Source organism: Mustela putorius, unplaced genomic scaffold, assembly GCF_011764305.1.
Source record: "Mustela putorius furo isolate JIRA1106 unplaced genomic scaffold, ASM1176430v1.1 tig00000224_pilon_pilon_pilon, whole genome shotgun sequence".
Classification (NCBI taxonomy): Eukaryota; Metazoa; Chordata; class Mammalia; order Carnivora; family Mustelidae; genus Mustela; species Mustela putorius.
In genome coordinates this window covers 9754864-9775464 of record NW_025421321.1, presented here as the reverse complement: position 1 = coordinate 9775464, position 20601 = coordinate 9754864, and the positions used below count along the sequence as shown (strand labels likewise).

General features: G+C 46.5%; 1 protein-coding gene across 13 annotated transcripts in view; it reads right to left on the bottom strand.

Moving 5' to 3' along the window:
* The window catches only part of TBC1D8 (TBC1 domain family member 8), a 103767-nt gene that overhangs the window by 20204 nt on the left and 62962 nt on the right, over positions 1-20601 (bottom strand). For 7 of the 13 annotated variants that reach the window (XM_013056379.2, XM_045077698.1, XM_045077690.1 and 4 more), the window contains 6 exons: positions 18495-18723; positions 16100-16340; positions 6468-6675; positions 4915-5109; positions 3552-3731; positions 1932-2097 (listed from right to left, as the gene is read on the bottom strand). In XM_013056379.2, the coding sequence (XP_012911833.2) occupies positions 1932-2097; positions 3552-3731; positions 4915-5109; positions 6468-6675; positions 16100-16340; positions 18495-18723 (1219 nt within the window). The remainder of the gene's footprint in view (positions 1-1931; positions 2098-3551; positions 3732-4914; positions 5110-6467; positions 6676-16099; positions 16341-18494; positions 18724-20601) is intronic. The other 6 variants (XM_045077693.1, XM_013056375.2, XM_004753043.3 and 3 more) reach the window with 4 other exon arrangements.

Genomic DNA, 20601 nt, shown 5'->3' with positions numbered 1-20601 from the left:
CCGACTCAACCTTCTGCGACCGTGATTCCCCATCACACCCCACAAACACTCACTACAACATTTCCCTGTACTCAACACTTAACACTAACAGCTGCCACTCAACCCATGACAGCCTAAATGCCACAGCAGTCTTTCCATCAACACTACCACTTGGAAGGAAAGACAGCTCTTGAGGAGCTAGGTTTGTTTTTTTTTATTGCAATGTGTGTGTATGTTCATTAAAGAGGCAGGCTTTATGCCCGTGGCATCAACAGGTATCACCTGTAGGTGGTTAAGCTGAATCGTGTGATTTTCTTTCATTCCTATTTTCCTTTCAACTCTGAAATTGTTTTCATTCAATATAAAAATAAAGAAGACATTTTTAATTTCAAAAAGGCCTGTCTTGATGAAGAAACCAGCCAAATGGACTCCGCAGGGGAAACAAGGTGAGCAGTGATAGACCTATCAATGAATCCCAAGTAAGCACATGCCAGCAATTGTGCTGGAAAGCAAAAAAAAAAAGCACCCTGGGCCAGAGAGGGGATGGGCTTTGCTCTTCAGGGGAGAGACTGAGAAGAGGGAAGGGAGATGAGTGGGATGAAGATCCGGGATGAAGCCACAGGAGGGAGGAACGTAAGAAGGTGCAGGGAGGGGGCACTTGGGTGGCTCAGTCGGTTAAGCATCTGACTCTTCATTTCAGCTCACGGCATGATCTCAAGGTCTTGGGATCAAGCCCCACATTGGGCTCTGCATTCAATGTGGAGTCTGCTTGTCCCTCTCCTTCCCCTTGCTTGTTCTCTCTTTCTCTCTCAAATAGATAAATAAAAACTTTTTTTAAAAATTTGAAAAATCAAAAAAAAAAAAAAAAAAAAAAAAAAAGAAGAAGAAGAAGAAGAAGGTGCAGGGAGAAGACAGGTACCCAGGCCTGGCCTCCAGGAGGCTCGTGCTGATCTGAGGACAGCAGTGTCACTGAGGAAGAGCAGACCTCCTCCCGGGGCCTCCGACTGCACCCTGACAATAGGGGCATTACCTTCCTGCCACACCACTGGACAACAGGGGCCTTCCCTTCCTGCCTACAAGGCCCCACCTCTCCTACTGAGCCAGACAAAACGGCCACCCGCAATGCAGAGACATTGCTCAGCACGTCTCGAGAGAAATCAGTCCCCATCTCTGCCCACTGGCTGGTGAGGGTCCTGAGGAGGGATTCCCAGACATCACCCAACAGCAGCAGAGGGAGAGTCTGAGGGCCTGAGGCCAGACAAGGTCATCGTGGCATGGCCCAGGCAATTCCTAGGAGGAGAAAGTAGGGCCAAAATCTCCACAATGGTGTCTCCTGGGGATGCCGTGTGTCTTCTATGGAGGAGGGACTGACAAAGTATGCTGGGAGATGTGTTTCAATGTCACTGCAAGTGAACAATGTACAGAGGGTTGGTTTGTTTAGTCTAATAATTATTTATTTCTTTGATAGAGAAATCACAAGTAAGCAGAGAGGCTGGCACAGATAGAGGGGGAAGCAGGCCCACTGCTGAGTAGAGAAGCCAATATGAGGCTTGATCCCAGGACTCTGAGATTATGACCTGAGCTGAAGGCAGAAGCTTTAACCCACTGAGCCACCCAGGCACCCTGTTTGTTTAGTCTAGTTCAGAACATATGTCCTAGAAAGACACTTCGCTTCTAGGAGGTCCTTTACAGTTCTCAAGACAATCTACAGACTCAAAAGTTATTTTTAAAGGAGAGGCAATCCCTTCAGCTAGACCTCACATTGGCCAAGGAAGACACTGCAGCCCAGAGGTCTCAGGCTAACACAGTAAGGGTGCCGAAGTTCTTGGCTGGGAACGTGGTAGGAAAAATCCAGAGACAGAGCTCCTGTCTGCACATACAGGCTATGCTGTTCAGATCTGGGCCTCTGCTCCAGAAATATCAGTTAGCCTCAACATACCAGAAACACTTACCTGAGAAAAGCAGCCAGAGTTTGCCACGTAATGACTCAGGGATCCCCATAGCTACAAGCTTCCGGATCTTCTCTGTGCGGAACATACACACGGTTCTACCGTATTCCACGAAGTGGTCGTTCCACAGGCTTATTTTTATCTGCTCCCTGGACTGGAGATGGAAATGCTGTTAATGTACAAAGAAGTCCCTCTGAGCCTTCCAGCACAGACCATCCACAACCCACCACAGAGGGAGGCTGCCACTGTTACCAGAGGGACCAAGAGTGACAGGCAACTGGTTTAGCAAATGTTTTGAAACACTTGCAGGCACAGAGGATGTAAAGATGACTAATGCAGAGAACCAGGCCTTCTGGAGCTCAGAGCCCAGCAGGAGCGCTTACACAAATAAAATGCCATTTCCTTGGCAAAGTGGATAGTAAGAGTAGGTTTGTCCAAGTACTCAAGTCTAGAGCAGCTGGGAGGGCAGGGTGGGAGTCGGGGACATTAGGGGAAGCTTCTCAGGATGTTGACACCAAGCCAGCTGTTGAAACATGGGTCAGCTCAGAGGGTGAACTAAATAAAGCAAGGGGGAAGTGCGGGGTGGGGGGATCATAACTTGCCCTGATCTCCAGGGCAGCCAGAGGAAAAACTGAAATCTGAAAAAAATCCCACTGTTCTCATTATCAGACACAAGATAGATACCATTACTCGAGGCAACTAAAAATCCTTTAAAATTATTATCCCTAGATGACAGGAGTCATTAGTACCTTTTAAGCAACTTGTTTAATATGCTTTTCATTGTCTGCATTCTCTAGTAAGGGGAGAAGCTTCCATATATATTCAATATTCTTACAGCTTTAGTCAGGAGTTCATTGAGCTGCTCTGTGTAAAGCATATCAGAAGGTTCTGGTTTGAATGAATAAAGCTAACAATTATATAGTAGCCCACTGGGCAACAAGACACAGTTTGGGGTACTAATGTCCACAGACACCCCCAGCACATGTGGTCCCAATGCAGCCTCCCTCCGGCCACGATGTCTTTTCACGGTACAATTTCTAGCCTCTTTACCCCACTGGGCATGACATTTCCCTCGGGTTCTCCCTACAAAGAGGACAAGGATAAGGAGATGTAACAGAAATATCTTTTGTCCAGTAGAACTACAGCATAACTACAGCATAGGAGACCTTTTGTTCCAGGAGAGAACCAAGCGATACTGTAAAAGAAGCCCATACAGACACCCCTGGGTAAGAGGAAAAATGCCTGTTCTGCACCTGCAAGATCCCACAAAGGACAGCACTGATGGCTCTCCAGGTCAAATGGCCAAGAGCTGTTCAAAGAGCCACTTAAGGGACAGGTAGGGAAAGCCATCGCCCTTGGTCCTCTGACCACAACCTCCGACCACATCCTCCATGCAACCGGATGTGCCCAGGCAACTGGCACAGGCTGAGCCCTTCCACTTGTCTGGGAGGGAGGGAGGGGTGCCAGCTACTGGGGCATCCAGCAACCGGCACCACACCTGCTCCCTCAAGGCCTGCAGGGCTGGGGTTGGCAGGTGCACAGCCCTCATCAGGTCGGACACCTGGGAACCCCCACTCGTGCCAGCTCCCCCGGGCCCTGCAAAGGCAGAGCCAGGTCACCCACCATTCTTGAGTCTGGGCTCTGGCTGCCCGCCTGCTGGAAGACAGAGATCAGGGCCTCGGGGTGGAGCCGTGGGCTCTTCTCTTTGTCACTTTCCTCGCTATTTTGAGAGGACACCATTTCAAGATCCCCAAACTTGTGGTCACTGCACATGCTTGTTGAATGAAATACAGGTGAAGTCTGCTGGAAAGAAGAAAAAAAAAAAGGAGGGAGCTAGAAGAAAGTCATTACTGTACTTATGGAAGAGTCTTTGTTTTGCCTTTGGAGGCATGAAGGTAACATATTTTTTTAATTAATTAATTATTTGAGAGAGAGACAGTGCATGTGAGCCAGCAGGGGAGGGGAAGAGGGAGAGAGAATCTAGAGCAGACTCCCCACTGAGTGTGGAGCCAGACAAGGGGCTCGATCCCCGGACCCTGAGATTGTGACCTGAGCTGAGATCAAGAGTCCAGCACTTAACTGACTGAGCCACCCAGGCACCCCAAAGGTAACATACTTAAACATGCCTATGCAGGTCTCAAGGGAAAGAGACTAACATTAGCCCAACAGAGTTGATCCTCAGGATAGAATATGGTCCACACTAAGCTTTCCTGGGAAGGCTGCTCACAGCATACACAGCATGGGGCCAAGAGGGGGCAGACAAGCACCATTTCTTGTATGCTTCCAGAACGGAGAATGACCACCTGCAGAAAACAGCTCTTGGGTACTGAGGGAATATCTCCTTTCCTCCCTGTCACTGTGTGGGTAAGAAGAGGTGAAGAAAGAGAGGGACGGGTGTGAAACAGCAGGAGAGGAGGTCCCAGTGGATCCACGTCTGTTTTCCAGCTGTCTGGCCTTAAGGACAATGTAACTTCTCTTTTAACAAGTTCCACCTGCCCCCAAATAACATCCCCCTCAGCCTCAGGGGTGGGGAGCACTGACCCCTCCAACCTGTGAGGAGGGTGCCCACTAACCTGCAGGTCGATAACCCATCAAACACTCTAACCTGGGAGGGGTGCCCTGTAAATCCCTCTAACTTGTGTGGATACCCCACGAACTGCTCTAATATAGGGAGGGTTGCCCATCAACTCCCCTAACCTCAAAAGGGGTGCCCTGCAGACCCCTCTAACCTGTGAACAGGGTACCCTGTTGGTCCTTCGAACCACTTGCTGCATGGGGCACCTTCTAACCTGTGCAGCACCCACTCAGGACCCTGCACGTACCAAAAGTGATACCCTGTCTGATACATAGGCCCAATCAGCCCTAACACAACGTTCACGTTCTCAAGTAGATCGTGGCCATGTGTACTCCTTTCCGAAACCACTGCCCTAGAAATGGTCAGAAAGACCTTCCCTGGATAGGATCCCGCTGTTTCTAAGCCTCATACCATGTCTTCATCTTGGGAGGTGTCGTAATGCACGGGGCGGTTGGCGTGCACCTGCTTCAGCCTCACCAGCAGGCCCTCCACCAAGCTCTCTCTGTCCTTCAGCTCGATGAACTGGAAAGCCATCTTGCTCCGGATGCTGATGATAATGGGATTAGGGAGCAGACTGGTATCCTCCATCTTCTCAATGCTCACCACCTATTGCAAAAGGTTACCCATGAAAGGTATGGCAACAGACAAAGGAGGGCAGGCATTTCGATTACCTATTTAGGTATCACCAGACAGAAAGCCAAACCAAACAACTGCCCTCAGGAATAGATGCAGAAAGTAAAAATTATCTAAGGCAGCACAGTCATGACAGCTGAAAGGGGAGTGTAACTCCAGTACCTGTTAACAGGTGAACGGAGAAACAAAAATGTGATCTATCAACACACTGAATATTATACAGCTTTAAAAAGGAGAGAAATTCTGACACATGCTACAGCATGGGCGAATCCGGAGGACATGATGCTCAGTGAAATAAGCCAGCCACACATGGGCTAATGTTATAGGATCCCACTTAGATGAGGGACCTCGAGTAATACCAGTCAGAGACAGAAAGTAGAGCAGTGGTTGCCCAGGGCTGGAGAGGAAGGATGTGGAGTGAGTGCCTAATGAGGACAGAGTTTCTGATGGCAAAGATGAAGTTCTGGTGATGGTGGGATGATACTGTGAATGTACCTAATGCCACTGAACCCTAACACCTAAAAGTGGGTCAAGTGGTAAATGTGATGCTATGTATAAGCTACAACAAGAAGACAAATAAATGTTTAAGACAACTCTTGGACTTCTTGCTTCACTCCTAAGTAAGAACATTTGGAAAATGAAAACATTTACAAAATGACATGGAAGGAGATCACATGGATAAAAAATTCTGCGTTTCCCCAAACAACTGTGCTCAGAATTTGGAGGTCCTGATGGAAACAGAGTGGTGGGTACATTCACCACAGATGTGCCCTGAAACCAAAGGACTGAGCTCTTCAGATCTGGAAGTAGCCTCAGGCTGCCCTGAATTTCCAGGAACAGACTGCAGACTGTTAAAGTACAAAGGGACCTGATCCATATTAAACGAAACATTTTTAAGTGTTTCACTCAAGTCCCAGGAGGGCATAAGAGCCAAGCAATCGGACGTTTTCAAGGTGATGTTTTTTGTCAGTTGCCTCTTCTCTTTCCCCTTTCTGTGAGTACAAGGGGTGGAATCCTACCTAAGAGCTGACAGAAAAGCTTTAACTGTGAGGCAGAGCCTTTCTCTGAACAGCGTCAACACTAATGCAGAGGTGAGGGCACGTGCTTCTCGCCAATCACTGCCAGGCAAATTTCAGGGTGTTGGAGGAATGACAGAAAAAGCAACAACCACATGGGGACTGGTCAAATGCAGGCCGTGCTTCCCTCCAGAGGCCCATCTGCAGTGGGCAAAACCCTGCTGGGTGAGCAGCCCTTCCCAGCCAGTCTCATGGCCACCACAGGCTCAAGGACAGAAGGCGGGCTCGGGAAGCGCCGGCCAGGGCTGCCCCTACCTCTCTGAGTGGGAGGATGACATTGCAGCAGCCATCCTCCTTGCTGGCGAAGCAGACGTAACGGTCGGAGGCAAACATCCGCCCCACGGTATGACAGCGGCTGAACGGTGTCCACAGAGAGCAGTCCACAACAGCGTGCAGCCTCTCCTGCCTCGGCAGCCTGAAGAACGCCCGGAAGAACTCATTCTGTGCTCTGGCTTCCAGGTCCCTGGCAGAGGAGGGAGAGAGAAGAAAAAGAGGCAGGGACGGTGAACGAACACACGGGTTTACAAAGGGAAACGCTGCGAAGCCAACTGGGGCTCCGGACATGGATGTGGATGAGACCCCACCAGGCCCCGCATGGGTCACAGCTCATGCCCCACTTTACAGCCAACCTTGAAAACGGGTCCTCAAGGCAGGAGGGGTTGCCTCTGCACAAAAGTAAAACACCAAACTCACAGTTCAAAACAGATACTCCCTTCCTGATTTGAGCAACACTGTGAGTCACCACAGTGATACTTAAACAAGTGTTTAAAAATCCAGTATCAAAAAGTCAGTAACACCAAGTGCTGGCAAGGACGTGGAAAAACAGAACCCTTCGTACCCCTTGGGCGGGAAGGCAAAATGGTGCAGCCGGTCCGGAAAACTTTCTGACTGTTTCTCCAAAAGATTCAACATGGACTTACCATACGACCCTGAAATTCCCCTCCTAGGCATAGACCCAAGCAAATCGAAAATGTACATCTGCTCCAAACCCTGGACACATCTGCTCAGAGAGGCAGAGTTGGCAACAGCCTAACGTCCATCAGCTGACAAACAATCAACAAAATGTGACAGAGCCATATAACAGAAGGTCACTCGGCCACACAGAGCAACGAAATACTGACACACACTACAACGTGGACGGACCTCGAAAACATTACACACACAAAAGACTACATATTGCCTGAGTCCCTTTAGATGAAATTTCCAGAACAGGCAAAACTCATCAAGAGAGAAAAGAGCAGGGCGCCTGGGTGGTTCAGTGGATTAGGCCTCTGCCTTCAGCTCAGGTCATGATCTCAGGGTCCTGCATCAAGCCCCGCATCGGGCTCTCTGCTCAGCGGGGAGCCTGCTTCCCCACCCCTCTCTCTCTCTCTGCCTCTCTGCCTACTTGTGATCTCTGTCTGTCAATAAATAAATAAAATCTTAAAAAAAGAAGAGAGAGAGAGAAAAGAGCTTAGTGATTCCAAAGAGGAAGGGATGGAGGAAGAAGTGGGGAGTGGCTGCTCATGAGTATGGGGTTCCTTCTTGGGGTGAAGAAGATGTTCTACAGCGAGTGTGGGGATGGCTCCACAACTCTTACTGGACTGAGAAACCACTGACTGGGAAGCCTTAACACGGTGAATTGTACAGTATCTGCTCCAAAAAGCAGTTCAGCTGAGATCTGTGCTTGACATATAGTAAGTGCCAAATAAACATTAGCTATTATTATCTTTAAAAAACAAATCCAAGCAGTGGCTGGCTGGCTCAGCCCATTAAGCATCTGACTCTTGGTTTTAGCTCAGGACATGATCTCAGGGTAATGAGATCAAGCCCCAAGTCAGGCTCTGCACAGGGCGTGGAGTCTACTTAAGATTCTCTCTCTCCCTCTCCCTCTGCCCCTCCCCCAGTTCTCTCTCTCTCAAAAATAAACAAAAAAATAAATTAATTAATAAAATAGATCCAAGTCAAAGTATCACTGGGGAGAACTCCATAAGTATGGACAGTGGACAATGGGGAAAAAAATCCTACCCCAGGGGACCCCCCCACCCCCTAGTCTTGGCTCTAATATCCAGTAAAGCAAGAAGGCAGCCAACTCACAATATCTGCAAATACTGATGAATTTATGTCCCACCCCAAAATTCTAGTAGAGGGGAAATTTCACTGTATAGAGATTAAAATTTTTCTTTGCCACATCAAATAAGAGTTCTTTAAATTCATCTGAGAGAATTTAAACTTAGCTTTCTTATCAGTTGGGTGACCTTAGGTAACAATTCTCTGTATCACATCTTGACATCTATAAAATGGAAACAAAATACGTAACCTTTCTGCTTCAAGGGATCCCCTAAAAACCTAAGAGGATGGCCACAATATTGAAAAAGCATATTAGAAATAGCATCTACAGTATGATTCCATTTATATAAATACTATAAAATTTGCAGAAAATGATGTGTAAAGACTTTGTATAAATGTTAATTGTTATTGACTCTGTGTAGTAGCATTTCCACTTTTCATTTTAATTCTGCTTAAATTTCCTACCTGATCATGTATTGTTAACTTTTTTTTGAGTAAAATATTGACATATTTTTATTGAATTTTCACCTTGTATGCTCATTAGAAAATAAGTATTTCAAAAACTCTTTGGTATAAAATACTTTTTTTTAAATTAAATTTATCTTCAGCGTAACAGTATTCATTATTTTTGCACCACACCCAGTGCTCCATGCAATCTGTGCCCTCTCTAATACCCACCCCCCTGGTTCCCCCAACCTCCCACCCCCGCCCCTTCAGACCCCTCAGATTGTTTTTCAGAGTCCATAGTCTCTCATGATTCACCTCCCCTTCCAATTTCCCTCAACTCCCTTCTCCTCTCTAATGCCCCATGTCCTCAAAAAAAATGAAGCTATTTTCTTTTAGGAAAAGATTAACTTTTAAAATGTTCCCTAGTGCAAGGTATTAAATGCCACAGCCTGAGTGATCTTTCAGACACATTCCCCCCCAGCCCACCAGGGCCAGGGCCAGGGCCAGAACTCACATCAAGAGGCCCCTCCTGGGCCAGGTCTCATTCCCAACCCTGTCCTCATTTTCACACCATCACACAACCATCTTCCCAAGAGACCCAACATGGAGATGGGAGAGTGCTTGGAATTTACTGTTTACTAATTTACTATCAAACCCTCACAAAGAGAGATTCATGCATGCCCAGAAGGTTTTCTGGGCACAGCAAGAAATTATACAAATTCTACAGATCAAGATGGTCCAGTTCCTGGGGGAAAGCTGCCGTCCCTTAACACGCAGCACCTGATACTCCATGGATGGCAATTCCAAAGGAGCCTGCACTTTGCCCCAGAGGAACTGGGAAAACATGGTAAAGCACCGTGAATGCTTTAGAAATTCACATACTATCGGGTGGAAGGCAAGACCCCTCAGTATCACCCCAGTTCTCTGAAAGCCGACCTACATTCAGCACATTTACTTTGGAAGATTTATATCTTTGTCCTCAAAGTATGCTAGCCATGCTGGTTTGGTGAAAGTGAAGCCAGTGCAAACTTCCTGTATGCACCTCACAGGTACAGGTCCAGCCACCACTAAATTCACCTGTTGTCTGCTCCTTCCTAGAAGCATGGTGGTGGGGGCTTTGAGGGGGGGTACTTTTGGTATTTTACCTTGCAGACAGCTCTTCAATTTAAGACTAAGGCATTCAGTTTTCTGATTTTTCTATTCAGTGCACCTGCTGCACCAGCCAACCGCTCAGTTCAATCCCCTTCCCCATGGCTTCTGAGCAGCCTGGGTATATGACACATCACCTCCACTCTGCTTTCTGGGCTGCTCTCTGTCACCATAGGAGTCTGTCTCTCACACATTCAGCAGCCACAGACCAGTGACCTCGCATTGTAAGAAAGAAAGGAGGGGGGCACCTGGGTGGCTCAGTCATTTTAGCTGTTGACTCTCAGTTTCAGCTCAGGCCATGATCTCAGGGTCCTGGGTTGAGCTCCTTGTCGGGGTCCACACTGAGCAGGGAGACTGCTTCAGGATTCTGTCTTCCCTCTGCCCGTCCCTCTGCATGCCTGCACCTTCTCAAATAAATATCTTAAAAAAAAAAAAAAAAAGAAAGAAGAAAGAAAAAAGAAAAAAAGAAAGCAGCAGGAAGGACTTTCCTAAATCCTCTTCCTTCCTTAGAAAGTCCTCTTCCAATTCCACCTCTAAATACACATTCTACGTATACATGTGGCATTGAACTTTCTGATAGATGGAGATGAAGATCCAGTAGCTGAAGACGAGTAGCTCAAGCCCTTTATGAAGATCAGAGTAAGACCACTTCATCCTTTTGGTCTGTTTCGAAGCAGGTGGTATTTTTGATGCTTAAAAATATCTGCTCCTCTTTCCGAAGAATACCAGAAACAAAGTCCACTGGTTAAAATTTGCCTTTGAGACCTTCCAATACCTACTAAATGTTCCCCCTCTTCCTCTGTAGAGATGCCCAACACACAAGAGTCATAACTGACCATTCAGGCCTGTAAGCCAGGGCAGAAGCACCCCTAAAAAGATGGAAACTAGCCCAGCAGACCCCACAGTATTTACCCCCAGTGTCCACCTTGCTGGTATGCACTGGCCAAAGCAATCCCTCCAAGAGAAAGCGACAGCTGAGACTAGAAGGGACGGTGCCACAGACCCTCCTGTCTGAACATATGCCCTTGCATGAGCCTATAGCCATGTGGGAAATATATGTGGGTTTATCAGAATACAGAGCAAGAACACCAAGTTTGCTCATGGAGCTACAATGAACATGACCATTCCTGCACAACAACAACACAGGCCCACACTCAAAACTCCACACTTCATTCACTAGAACTTAGACCCAAGAAATGAAAGGGTGGGTCCTTCTTTTGTTTCTCTGTGAACCTAGAATTCGATTTTTCTCCTCTTAGTTTTGGTACAAATGTACCAAAAACAGGTTCCCCTGTCTCTTTTCCCCATCAACCTGTTAGAACACTTTTGGGAAGACCTGTGTCAGGCCTCATGTGCCATGGTAACTCTCCCTCCCTCGTGTCATTCATCCCACAGACACAAACCCACACATAGTGGGTTTGTGTCTAGCAGCTCAAGGGAGCTCCAGACAGAATGCTTCCCCAAACTCAGGTTCTGTGGCAGCTGGGGCAGGGGCTCCCACGTTAGCTCCCAGTGTGAGGATGTCCCCGCTGTGCCCTTGACAGGAGACCTCAAGTACTATCCCTGGCCTTCTGGAATAACGTGGTCTTCTGTCAGCTGTTTGCCCCATAAAACATGTACAAAGATTTCTAGAGGCTCTTCGTGACACACCCACCCACAGACCCATGCCCAGCTCATTTGAAACTCTGGGCAAGAGCCAGCAATAAGGAAGCACGGCAGCACCACCACATACGCATACTTCTCCTCAAAGCCCAAGTCTGCACAGAAAACATGGCATCCCTCGAATATGTGTTGACTTGACACACCTTTCCCCTACTCTCCCCCAAGAGCACCAAGGAAAGAGAAGGACAACCTTGCCGTGATGTACCTTACATAGCCGCCTGGGTCTCCTGGGCTCGGAGGGGGCATGAGGGAAACCCAGGCCTCGGAAAACAGGGAAGAGGGTGCACATCGACTCAGCTAGGGCTTGCAGTGCCCCATGTCTTTGAAAGTACATCCTCGGAGCTCCAGCAGACCAAGACCTCGACAACACTGGCATCTAGAAGACTTTTTCATACTCAAGGCTCCTGCCTTTGCCCCCTGCCCTCCACCGTGCCCCAGAACAGCCTGGAGAAGTACAAAGCAGCTAGGGCTCTGCAGGGTGGGGACTCGCAGGCCTTCCCCAGTGAGGCAGGAGCTGTTCGGGGCTGCACAAGGAGCCCCTAAGAGATGTCGACGCCAAACCAGAATGACAAGGACAGAAAGCCCAATAAATTACACAGCTAGGATGGGCATTCTTAGTAGGGTGCAAGAACAGCAGGAAAGGGAGTAAATGTGGGCAGAAAAGGCCAAAGAAGTTCTGAAAAGTCAGACCAGGGAGCCAGGCAATCAGCCTGACAACAGGGGATGAGGGCTTATTACTGAAGACGTCAGCCCCCTCCCGACCCCTACACCCACCCCCTCACCCCAGGCATCCCCCGCTGACCTTTAGATACCAGAAAGATCTTCCACTGGGGTAAACAGCCTCCATTCACTGCACTGCAATAACTACGTTTTCCTCCAGCACTTTCCAATCAGTCAATATAGATTTTAATGGTGATATTAAATTTGATTTAGTGAAACACATCACCTTCCCAATCTCCCACCCCCCAAAAGCTGGCTACACCGCTTTCAACCAAATCACTCACAGCTTCATAAATGTTACTGTGTTGGTAAATTTCAGGACCGATCCATTTCTTTGCTCCCCACGCCAGGCCCCAAAGTCCCTTCCCCAGTCTCCGTTTTCCCGCCCTTCTGGATTCTGCTGCTATGCCCCAGAATCCCTGCTCCAGGCCGTCCTCTGCAAAGTGTGAGGGCTGGGCCAGAGGACTCCTGGGTCCAGCTGGCTCCAACCTGTCTGACGGGGTCCTGTTGTGCGATGCACCAGCCCATCCTCCCAGCTCCTGCTGGAGGCCCAGCTCCTCTGGGCACTTTCCCAAAGTCCCATGGGAGTGAGAGTGAGCAGCAATCGTGACTAATCCGCAATCAGATGGCTCACCACACTAGTGACCTCAAAGGCACCTTTCTAAAGCTGTTATCTGGGAAGGGAAGTGAAAATACATCAACAAAAGGGAGCCTGAGGAGCATTCCAGCACTTCTGATTGTGCCCTTTGCATCAAGAGACTATTTTCCTCAACTTGAAAACCTGGGCTCTCTTGGCAGGATGTCAAGTAGACTGAGTCATTACCTGTTTATGTCCACAGGCCTATGTCTCCATGACAGAAAGCTACACGTGAGACCCAGCGAGGAACTGGTAGGCAAGGACATGCCTTTCACTTTTGGAAGAAGTCTCTCAAAGTGCAGTGACCAGCAAAACATACTAGGAACGAGAATCTTGCCACCCATCTCAGGCCAATCCGAGGCACCTGCAGGGCCTTGTTTTGTCCTTTTCTCTCTCTTCCGCTCCCCGATCATTATTGGTATAGAAAGTAGAGGAGAGGGAGCCTCATATAATTCAACTGAATTCTGGAATGTACACGAAGAATGCTTCTACTGATGAATTTTCTTCCAAAATGAATGATTTTGGGTGCCTGAGTGGCTCAGTTGGTTAAGTGACTGCCTTTGGCTCAGGTCATGATCCCGGAGTCCTGAGATCAAGTCTCGCATCTGGCTCCCAGCTCCATGGGGAGTCTGCTTCTCCCTCTGACCTTCTCCCCTCTCATGCTCTCTCTCACTCTCTCTCTCTCAAATAAATAAAATAAAATCTTTAAAAAAATGAATGATTTTACCACAGGGTCTTAAATGTGACAAACCAGCCATCTGCCTCTTCTTACCCAGTTTCCACCCAAAACCACAATGCTGCATCTAGAAGTGGAGCCGTGAGGGACTATCAGGAGATCTATGAGGAAATCACCTGAAACCCTAGTGCCCACAGAGCTGACCAGAGTATGCAGGCCATCAGCCGGCCTCCTAGTGCTCAAACCCAGTGGAGAGGGGGGCGGCAGGGAGGCAGTTCACACACGTACACATCAATGCAAAACCTATAGAACAGATAGACACTTCACTGGGTGATTATAGAAGCCCTTTAACAACTCCTCCAACCGAGACTCGTTTCTTCATTTTTAACCAATCTTTGTAAGCTGGACTAAAAGGACTCTGACACCAAATGACTATAGAGATATTTGGAGATACATGAGAGAGAGCTGGGCTGTCTTCTTTGGACCTAAGACAGAGCCGGAGATGGTAATGGGAAACCCGAGGTCAGGAAGCCCAGGGAGCAGCTCAGGAAGGGGAGTCAGAAGACCCAAGGACAGCACCCCAAGGATCTCCTTTCATAAGGGAGTGACAAGCAGCAGCACTCTTTTCACAAAGGAAATGTCAGATGCTGAGGACACGAAACCAAGTGAAATCCATTAGAGTTTCACCAAAAAAGTTCACTTTTTGATTCCTGCCTTACTTGTGACAATACATGACCAATATATAACGCATGCACACAGCAGGGGCTCTAAATACGTCCTGAATACAGGCCAACTACAAACACACTGCCATTTAGAGACCACTGATTAAACACATGTTCTCCCAGATGTTCCAAAAAAATACCAAATGTGTGTAAGGAATTACAGGAAATGTTATAAGAGATTTAAAAATTCTTTTTAATGATGGGACACAGAATGACACAGAACTACCATGTGATCCCACAATTCCACTTCTGGGTATACGCCCAAAACATGTAAAAACAGGCATATGCTCACGGCAGCATCAACGTACAACAGCAAGGGTAGAAATGGCTTTGTGTCCATTGATGCATGAACAGAGAAAGAAAATGTGGCATATCCACACAATGGACTACTACCTAGCCTTAAAGAGGAAGGAAGTTCTGGCACCTGCTGCGACACGGATGAACCATAAGGACATGACACTAAGTGAAATATGCCAGCCACAAAAGACAAATACTGTATGATTCCACCTACATGAGGGACCTCGAGTAGTCAAACTCAGACAGAAAGTAGAGTGGCAGTTGTCGGAGGCTGGGGGAGGAGGGGAATAAGAGTTATTGCTTAATGTGGACAGAGTTTCAGTTTTGCAAGATGAACTGTCCCAGGACTGGATGGAGGGGAGGGTTGCACAATATGAATTTATCCATTTTCAACTGCATGGTTCAGTTCAGCGGTATTAAGGTAGCAAATATTATATTGTGTGTATTTTCCCACATTAAAACTTTTTTTCATGTCTAGTAGTACTAAATAGTAGTGGGATTCTCTAATGATATCAAATCTATCTAGCCACAATAGCACTTGTTAGATGACTTGTTTCTCTAAGGGTATCTTTGTATAAACTCTACAGTTACCTGGTCTAAACCACCAAGTCAGGAATCACAGTCAAGCTTAGCTGAACGCCACCATTTAAATTTTAGATAATGAAGCCGAACTTCTTTAAAATGACTAATAATTCAAGCAACTGCTCCAGATATCTCCACACATAGCATCAGTAGGGGCAAACCAATCATAAAGAATGTGAACTTAGAGTATTACTGAGGCACATTTCTAATGACTAACTGGTAGCAAAAATAAATTCATTGTCCTGAAAACCTTTTCTACAAAGCACTTTCAGGGATACCTGAGTGGCTCAGTCAGTTAAGTGCCTGTCTTTGGCTCAGGTCATGATCTCAGGGAATCTCTTAATGTTCGCTAATAAAGCACAGTGCTGAATGGAATTCTATCATGAAGCTATCCATATTATATTTACTTAGAAGTATTTTTTATAAAAATCAATTTCCAAATATCTGGAAAAAAAGCAGAATTGGATCCAGAAATCAAAGTCAACTGCCAAAAAAAAAAAAAAAAAGGAAGAAAGAAAGAAAGAAAAAAAGAAACAAACAGGGTGCCTGGATGGCTCTGTTAGCTGAGCACATGACTCTTGGTTTCAGCTCGGGTCATGTCAGGGTCATGGGATCTAGCCCCCATGCTGTGCTCACGCTCAGTGCAGAGTCTGCTAGAGATTCTCTTCCTCTCTGCCTCCCCCTACTCCCCCAGCTTGCTCACTCTCTCTAAAATAAATGAAATCTTAAAAGAAAAAAAAAAAAAACCTTCCTTATTAAAAAAATAATCAACTATTGCTGCCAATTACTATGTCACAATCATGATCAACACCACAGGAAAATCTGCAACGAGCCACAAGGGACATTTAAACCGGTACAACTAAGACTAACAAAGCACATGTAAATGAATGCGGTGGCGCACGGCCACAGTCCCGTGGGTGAGGAACCGAAAACGGAAGCGCCTTACCGCTTGGTGATCTGGCTCGGCTCCTGCAGGTCTGGGTCCAGGTCAAAGACCTCGTTATCCAGCAGCCTCCGGAGTGTCACGTCGGCCAGCTGCTCCATGATCTTGAACACCTCATCGAGGTTCAGGAACATGGAGAAGTCACGCTCCTTATTCTGCGTCGTGATTCGGATGGTGTCCGTCAGAAAGACGTTGGACGTTCTTTCCAACTTCTGGATATCGACCCATGGGACTACAAGTTTAACTAGAAGAGGGAAAAAAAGGCAAATGCGTAGGTTACCCTAACATGTGAGCCAAACTTGAGTGTACCAGCAAACAAGAGTCCAAGGATTTCCTTAAGCTGAAACGCAAAACCAGAGCAGGAAAGGGGAAGCACAAAACTGCTTGACAGCTGTGTGTTAGAACCCAACTCATGTTTCGTGATTTTTCTTAAAAAAGATTTAAGTAAAATTTTCCAAGTTGTTGGCTACTGCACACAAACAGGGGACAGTGTTCTGAAATACCAAGTTAACAACAGGAAAAGAAAACTTCAAGAATATTTAAACCTAAATATTTGCAAAATATCCAAAAACTTCTCCATTTACATAATTTCTCGTTTCAAAAGCAGCATTCATGGAGTAAGCTATGAAAAAAAGTGCAAAAGAGGATTATTCATGATCTCCTTTAGAGAAACAGACTTCACATTTAGACTGTGTCAAATGACAGTCTTAGAAGACACAGTACAATTTCTATGGAATTCTTTAAAGTAATACAGTACAAACAGTACATTTTATAAACAAGTGTTCTATTCTGGGAAATGTTTCCAATACAGTGATGGCAAGGCTAGCTAGAGCTTACTAATGCAAATAGAAAAAAGAGACACTGTAACAACTTAAAGTGATTTTAAATGTTATCAAATATTAGAAATCTTTTTTTTTTTTTTTTCAAAACTTAGCATCCTAACAAAATTTGGCTTAGTCACCATGAATGATAGGTGTCAGAAACTAATTCATTTTCTTTTTCAAATCAAGGAGAACTTCAAGTGTTTCTCTTTCTACTGTTTCTTTCCACTTCTCGCAATAACGTTTTCGGGGCTTCCATGACTTAGAAAGCCACACATCGACTTCAGGCTTGAGATGAAGCTTCTTCAGCTACTTCTAAGTGCTTTCACCTAAGTCTTTCATACAAATACATACAATCGATAACATCAACTTTCATTTCATGAAGCATCTACTTTGTGAAAAGCCCTGCACTTAAGGAGTTTGTTCAAACAGGGAAAGCAGACATGTAAAATAAGCAACCACTAACTTGACAGAATCTAAAGCAGAAACACAAATGTGGTGCAAATTGTAAGGGGACCAGGGAAAGTTCCTGGAGGTGATAAAATTCTGAACTGAACTTGAAGGGTGAAAGAGGCACAAGACTAGGGAAGGGAAAGACCAGCATGAATTTTGAGAAGCACTGCACAAAGTACAAGAATAAGGATGGTCAAGATCAGGTCAGAGCACAGACCAAGGGTGGGGAAAGGTCACACACATGTGGCGTTATGTACTGAAGGATCAGACCTGAAGCTGGCAGCGTGAGAAAGAGAGCGATGACCCTGGGCAGGAAGCTGTGTCAGCACAATTTCAGAGAAGCCCCTCCCACTGGTTCAACTTGAGATATAAACTTAAATGCAGAAGAAGAAAAAATGACATATATAAACATACATACGCATATACTTGTTTTATATACACACACAGCTGCCATCCTGCCTGGGTGCTTGAAACAGCATGTAGTTCCAAAAGAAGTTTCCGTGGGAATGACTTTTTAAAAATTCAATATACAACCAACACTCATGACTTTTCTTTCTTATCTTGGAATTCTATCACCTCGCATGGTAATGGTCAGTGCATCAAAGTGTGAAAAGTTCATCATTGCCTGAATCTCAAGTGGACCCAGGTGAAGAATTCCCTCCCATTCCAAGGAACAGCTGTACATCCTGCTTCTTTTCCAGGAGCAGTCGTGACCTTCGGGGCTGGGAACTTTTTAAATGCCCTCCTCCCCCAATCAAGCACATTTAAGAAGCAACAATATGTTCCATTCCTTTAGAAGCATTGGGCTGTCAGTTTTGACAATGCGTTTTCAGAGCAACGTCAAGTAAAAAACCTTCAGTAGCTCTACAAAGAGAGCTTCACTGAAATGTTTAAGGCAATGGAAAAAATGAACTCTCACAAAACCAAAGCCCGTTAGTGGTGGTTGCATATGGAAATAAAATTGTCTGCACACACCATTTGAAGTTAATCAAGTATTGCTCATTATCATCTCAACTACTCATTTAAAAATCCTTCATGCTCTAGCTCTTCCTCTCATCTCAGACCAGCACTGAGCTTCCCGAGGGTCCGCTTCCCCTGCAAACAGCAGCACGAGCCTCACTTACGTTCCTTGCCCAGGAAGAAGGAGTAGAAGCAGAGGTGATTGATGCTGAGGTAGAGCCAGCCTTGGCGGGGGACCCTGCCCTTCCAGCAGCAGCAGGAGTAATAGGTGACCAGCTTCTCTGCCTCTGGGAAGTTGAACCTGGCCTCGAACTTCACCAAGGCCTCTCGGAACTTCTCAGGCTCCTCTTCCTGCTCAGCAAGCCTGCTGCTCGTCTCCTCCGCAATCAGAGCCTGACACACAGAAAGGTAAGGGACCCCTCGTCAGGGAAAGGAACAAAGGGAGAGGCAGGCAGAGGCGGGAAGGGACAGCCAAGCATAGGCCCCTGAGGAGTCTACACTGCCACCAAAACACACACACACACACACACACACACACCACCACCACCACCACCACCACCACCACCACCACCAGGGGTGGAGGAAAGTGGCACGCCACTCCGTCTACCACCCAGAATCAGGACCACAGTTGGCGGACTGATGAGCTGGGGGTGGGGGGCAGAGAACCCAAGATAAGTCTCTCACTTGGCCACTAACCAGGCAAGAGGCTTTGGGCAAATCACCAACTTCTAGGCCTGAGTTTCCTAACAAGTTACTATTGTGTGATACCTCCCGGCACTCCCTACAGGGACAGGATAATTCAATTACTGGCTCAAAAGTGGATCTGATGCATCAGCCCTGAAGAACTATCCAAATTTGAGTTACAAGTTAGTCTGGTTTTTTTTTTTTTTAAGATCCTATTTATTGGGCATGTGGGTGGCTCAGGTCATGATCAAGGCTCAGGTCCTGAGATCAAGTCCCGCATTGGGCTCTCTGCTTGGCAGGGAGCCTGCTTCCTCCTCTCTCTCTCTCTGCCTACTTGTGATGTCTCTCTGTCACATAAATACATATAATCTTTAAAAAAAAAAAAAAAGAGAGGGAGGAAAAGAGAGAGAGAGAAAACAAGAGCACAAGATGGGAGCGAGGCCTAAGGAGTGTGGCAGAGAGAGAAGATTCCTTGCTAAGCAGGAAGCCTGACAATGTGGGGCTCGATCCCAGGACCCCAGGATTGTGACCTGAGCCAGAGGCAGATGCTTAACCAAGTGAGCCACCCAGGCACCCCAAAATAAGATTTACGAAATGAATCTGAAGTCTGGTAAAATTTCAAGTGCTTCTAATTTCTTTCATTATGTTTTTCTTCTTTTCCAAGTTTTATTTAACCAGACATCATTAAATAGAAAAATTATAAGAAAACAAATAACTTTAAAAGCATGTCTAACATATAAAGTTCCAGACCACGAGGCATGAAGGGGATTTTAGGAAGCAGAACGGGAGGCATGGGCTCCAGATACAGCCACGACAATGGTGACCATACAGACCTTTGACTTCCGTGGACTGCAGGGCCTAGTGACAAGCACAACTCTAAGCACAGGGGTTTCTTTAAAGCTTGACAGAGCGGCCAGCTGCTCAAGATACGAGTAGGAAAGCCCCAATTTTTGATTCCTTTGGATCTTCCCAGAGGAAAGGAAGAACCAACACCACACAGTGGCCCACAGATATAACCCCATCTCAGACCACAAGAACCCCTCCACCCTCAGCCCCTGCTCCAGGCGAGCAGCCTCCCTACAACTGTTGTCTTTCTTTCTTTCTTTTTCTTTCTTTCTTTCTTTTTATTTCTTTCTCTCTTTCTTTCTTTCTTCCTTTTTTTTTTAAAAGGCATTTCAGTTTTGATGTGCAGGAGATTGGAATATGACATCTCAAACTGTGCCACTATGGCATAAGGATTATTCTGAGCTGAAGGCAACTGAGAAACGGCAGACACCAAAAAGGCTCTCCGCCTTCCCCCACTACTTGCCTAAAACAAGGACACCAAGACCCATTTGTGAAGGTGCCTCTCTCTTCTGTGCCAGGAAGAGGAGGGTAACTCTAGACTCTGACCAGCACTGAGAGGAATGTGCACAGCCAACCTCACAAAAACAGCCCTTCTTCTCTTCCCTTCATTTCTCCCCATCTTTACCTTCCCACAGCTGGCTACCCCTGAAAGCCTGAACACCTCTCTCTTTGTCTTGTCCCTTCCCTATAAACATACTGTTCTTTGTTGAGGTGCTGCATAAGCCCCACATTCTAACCACT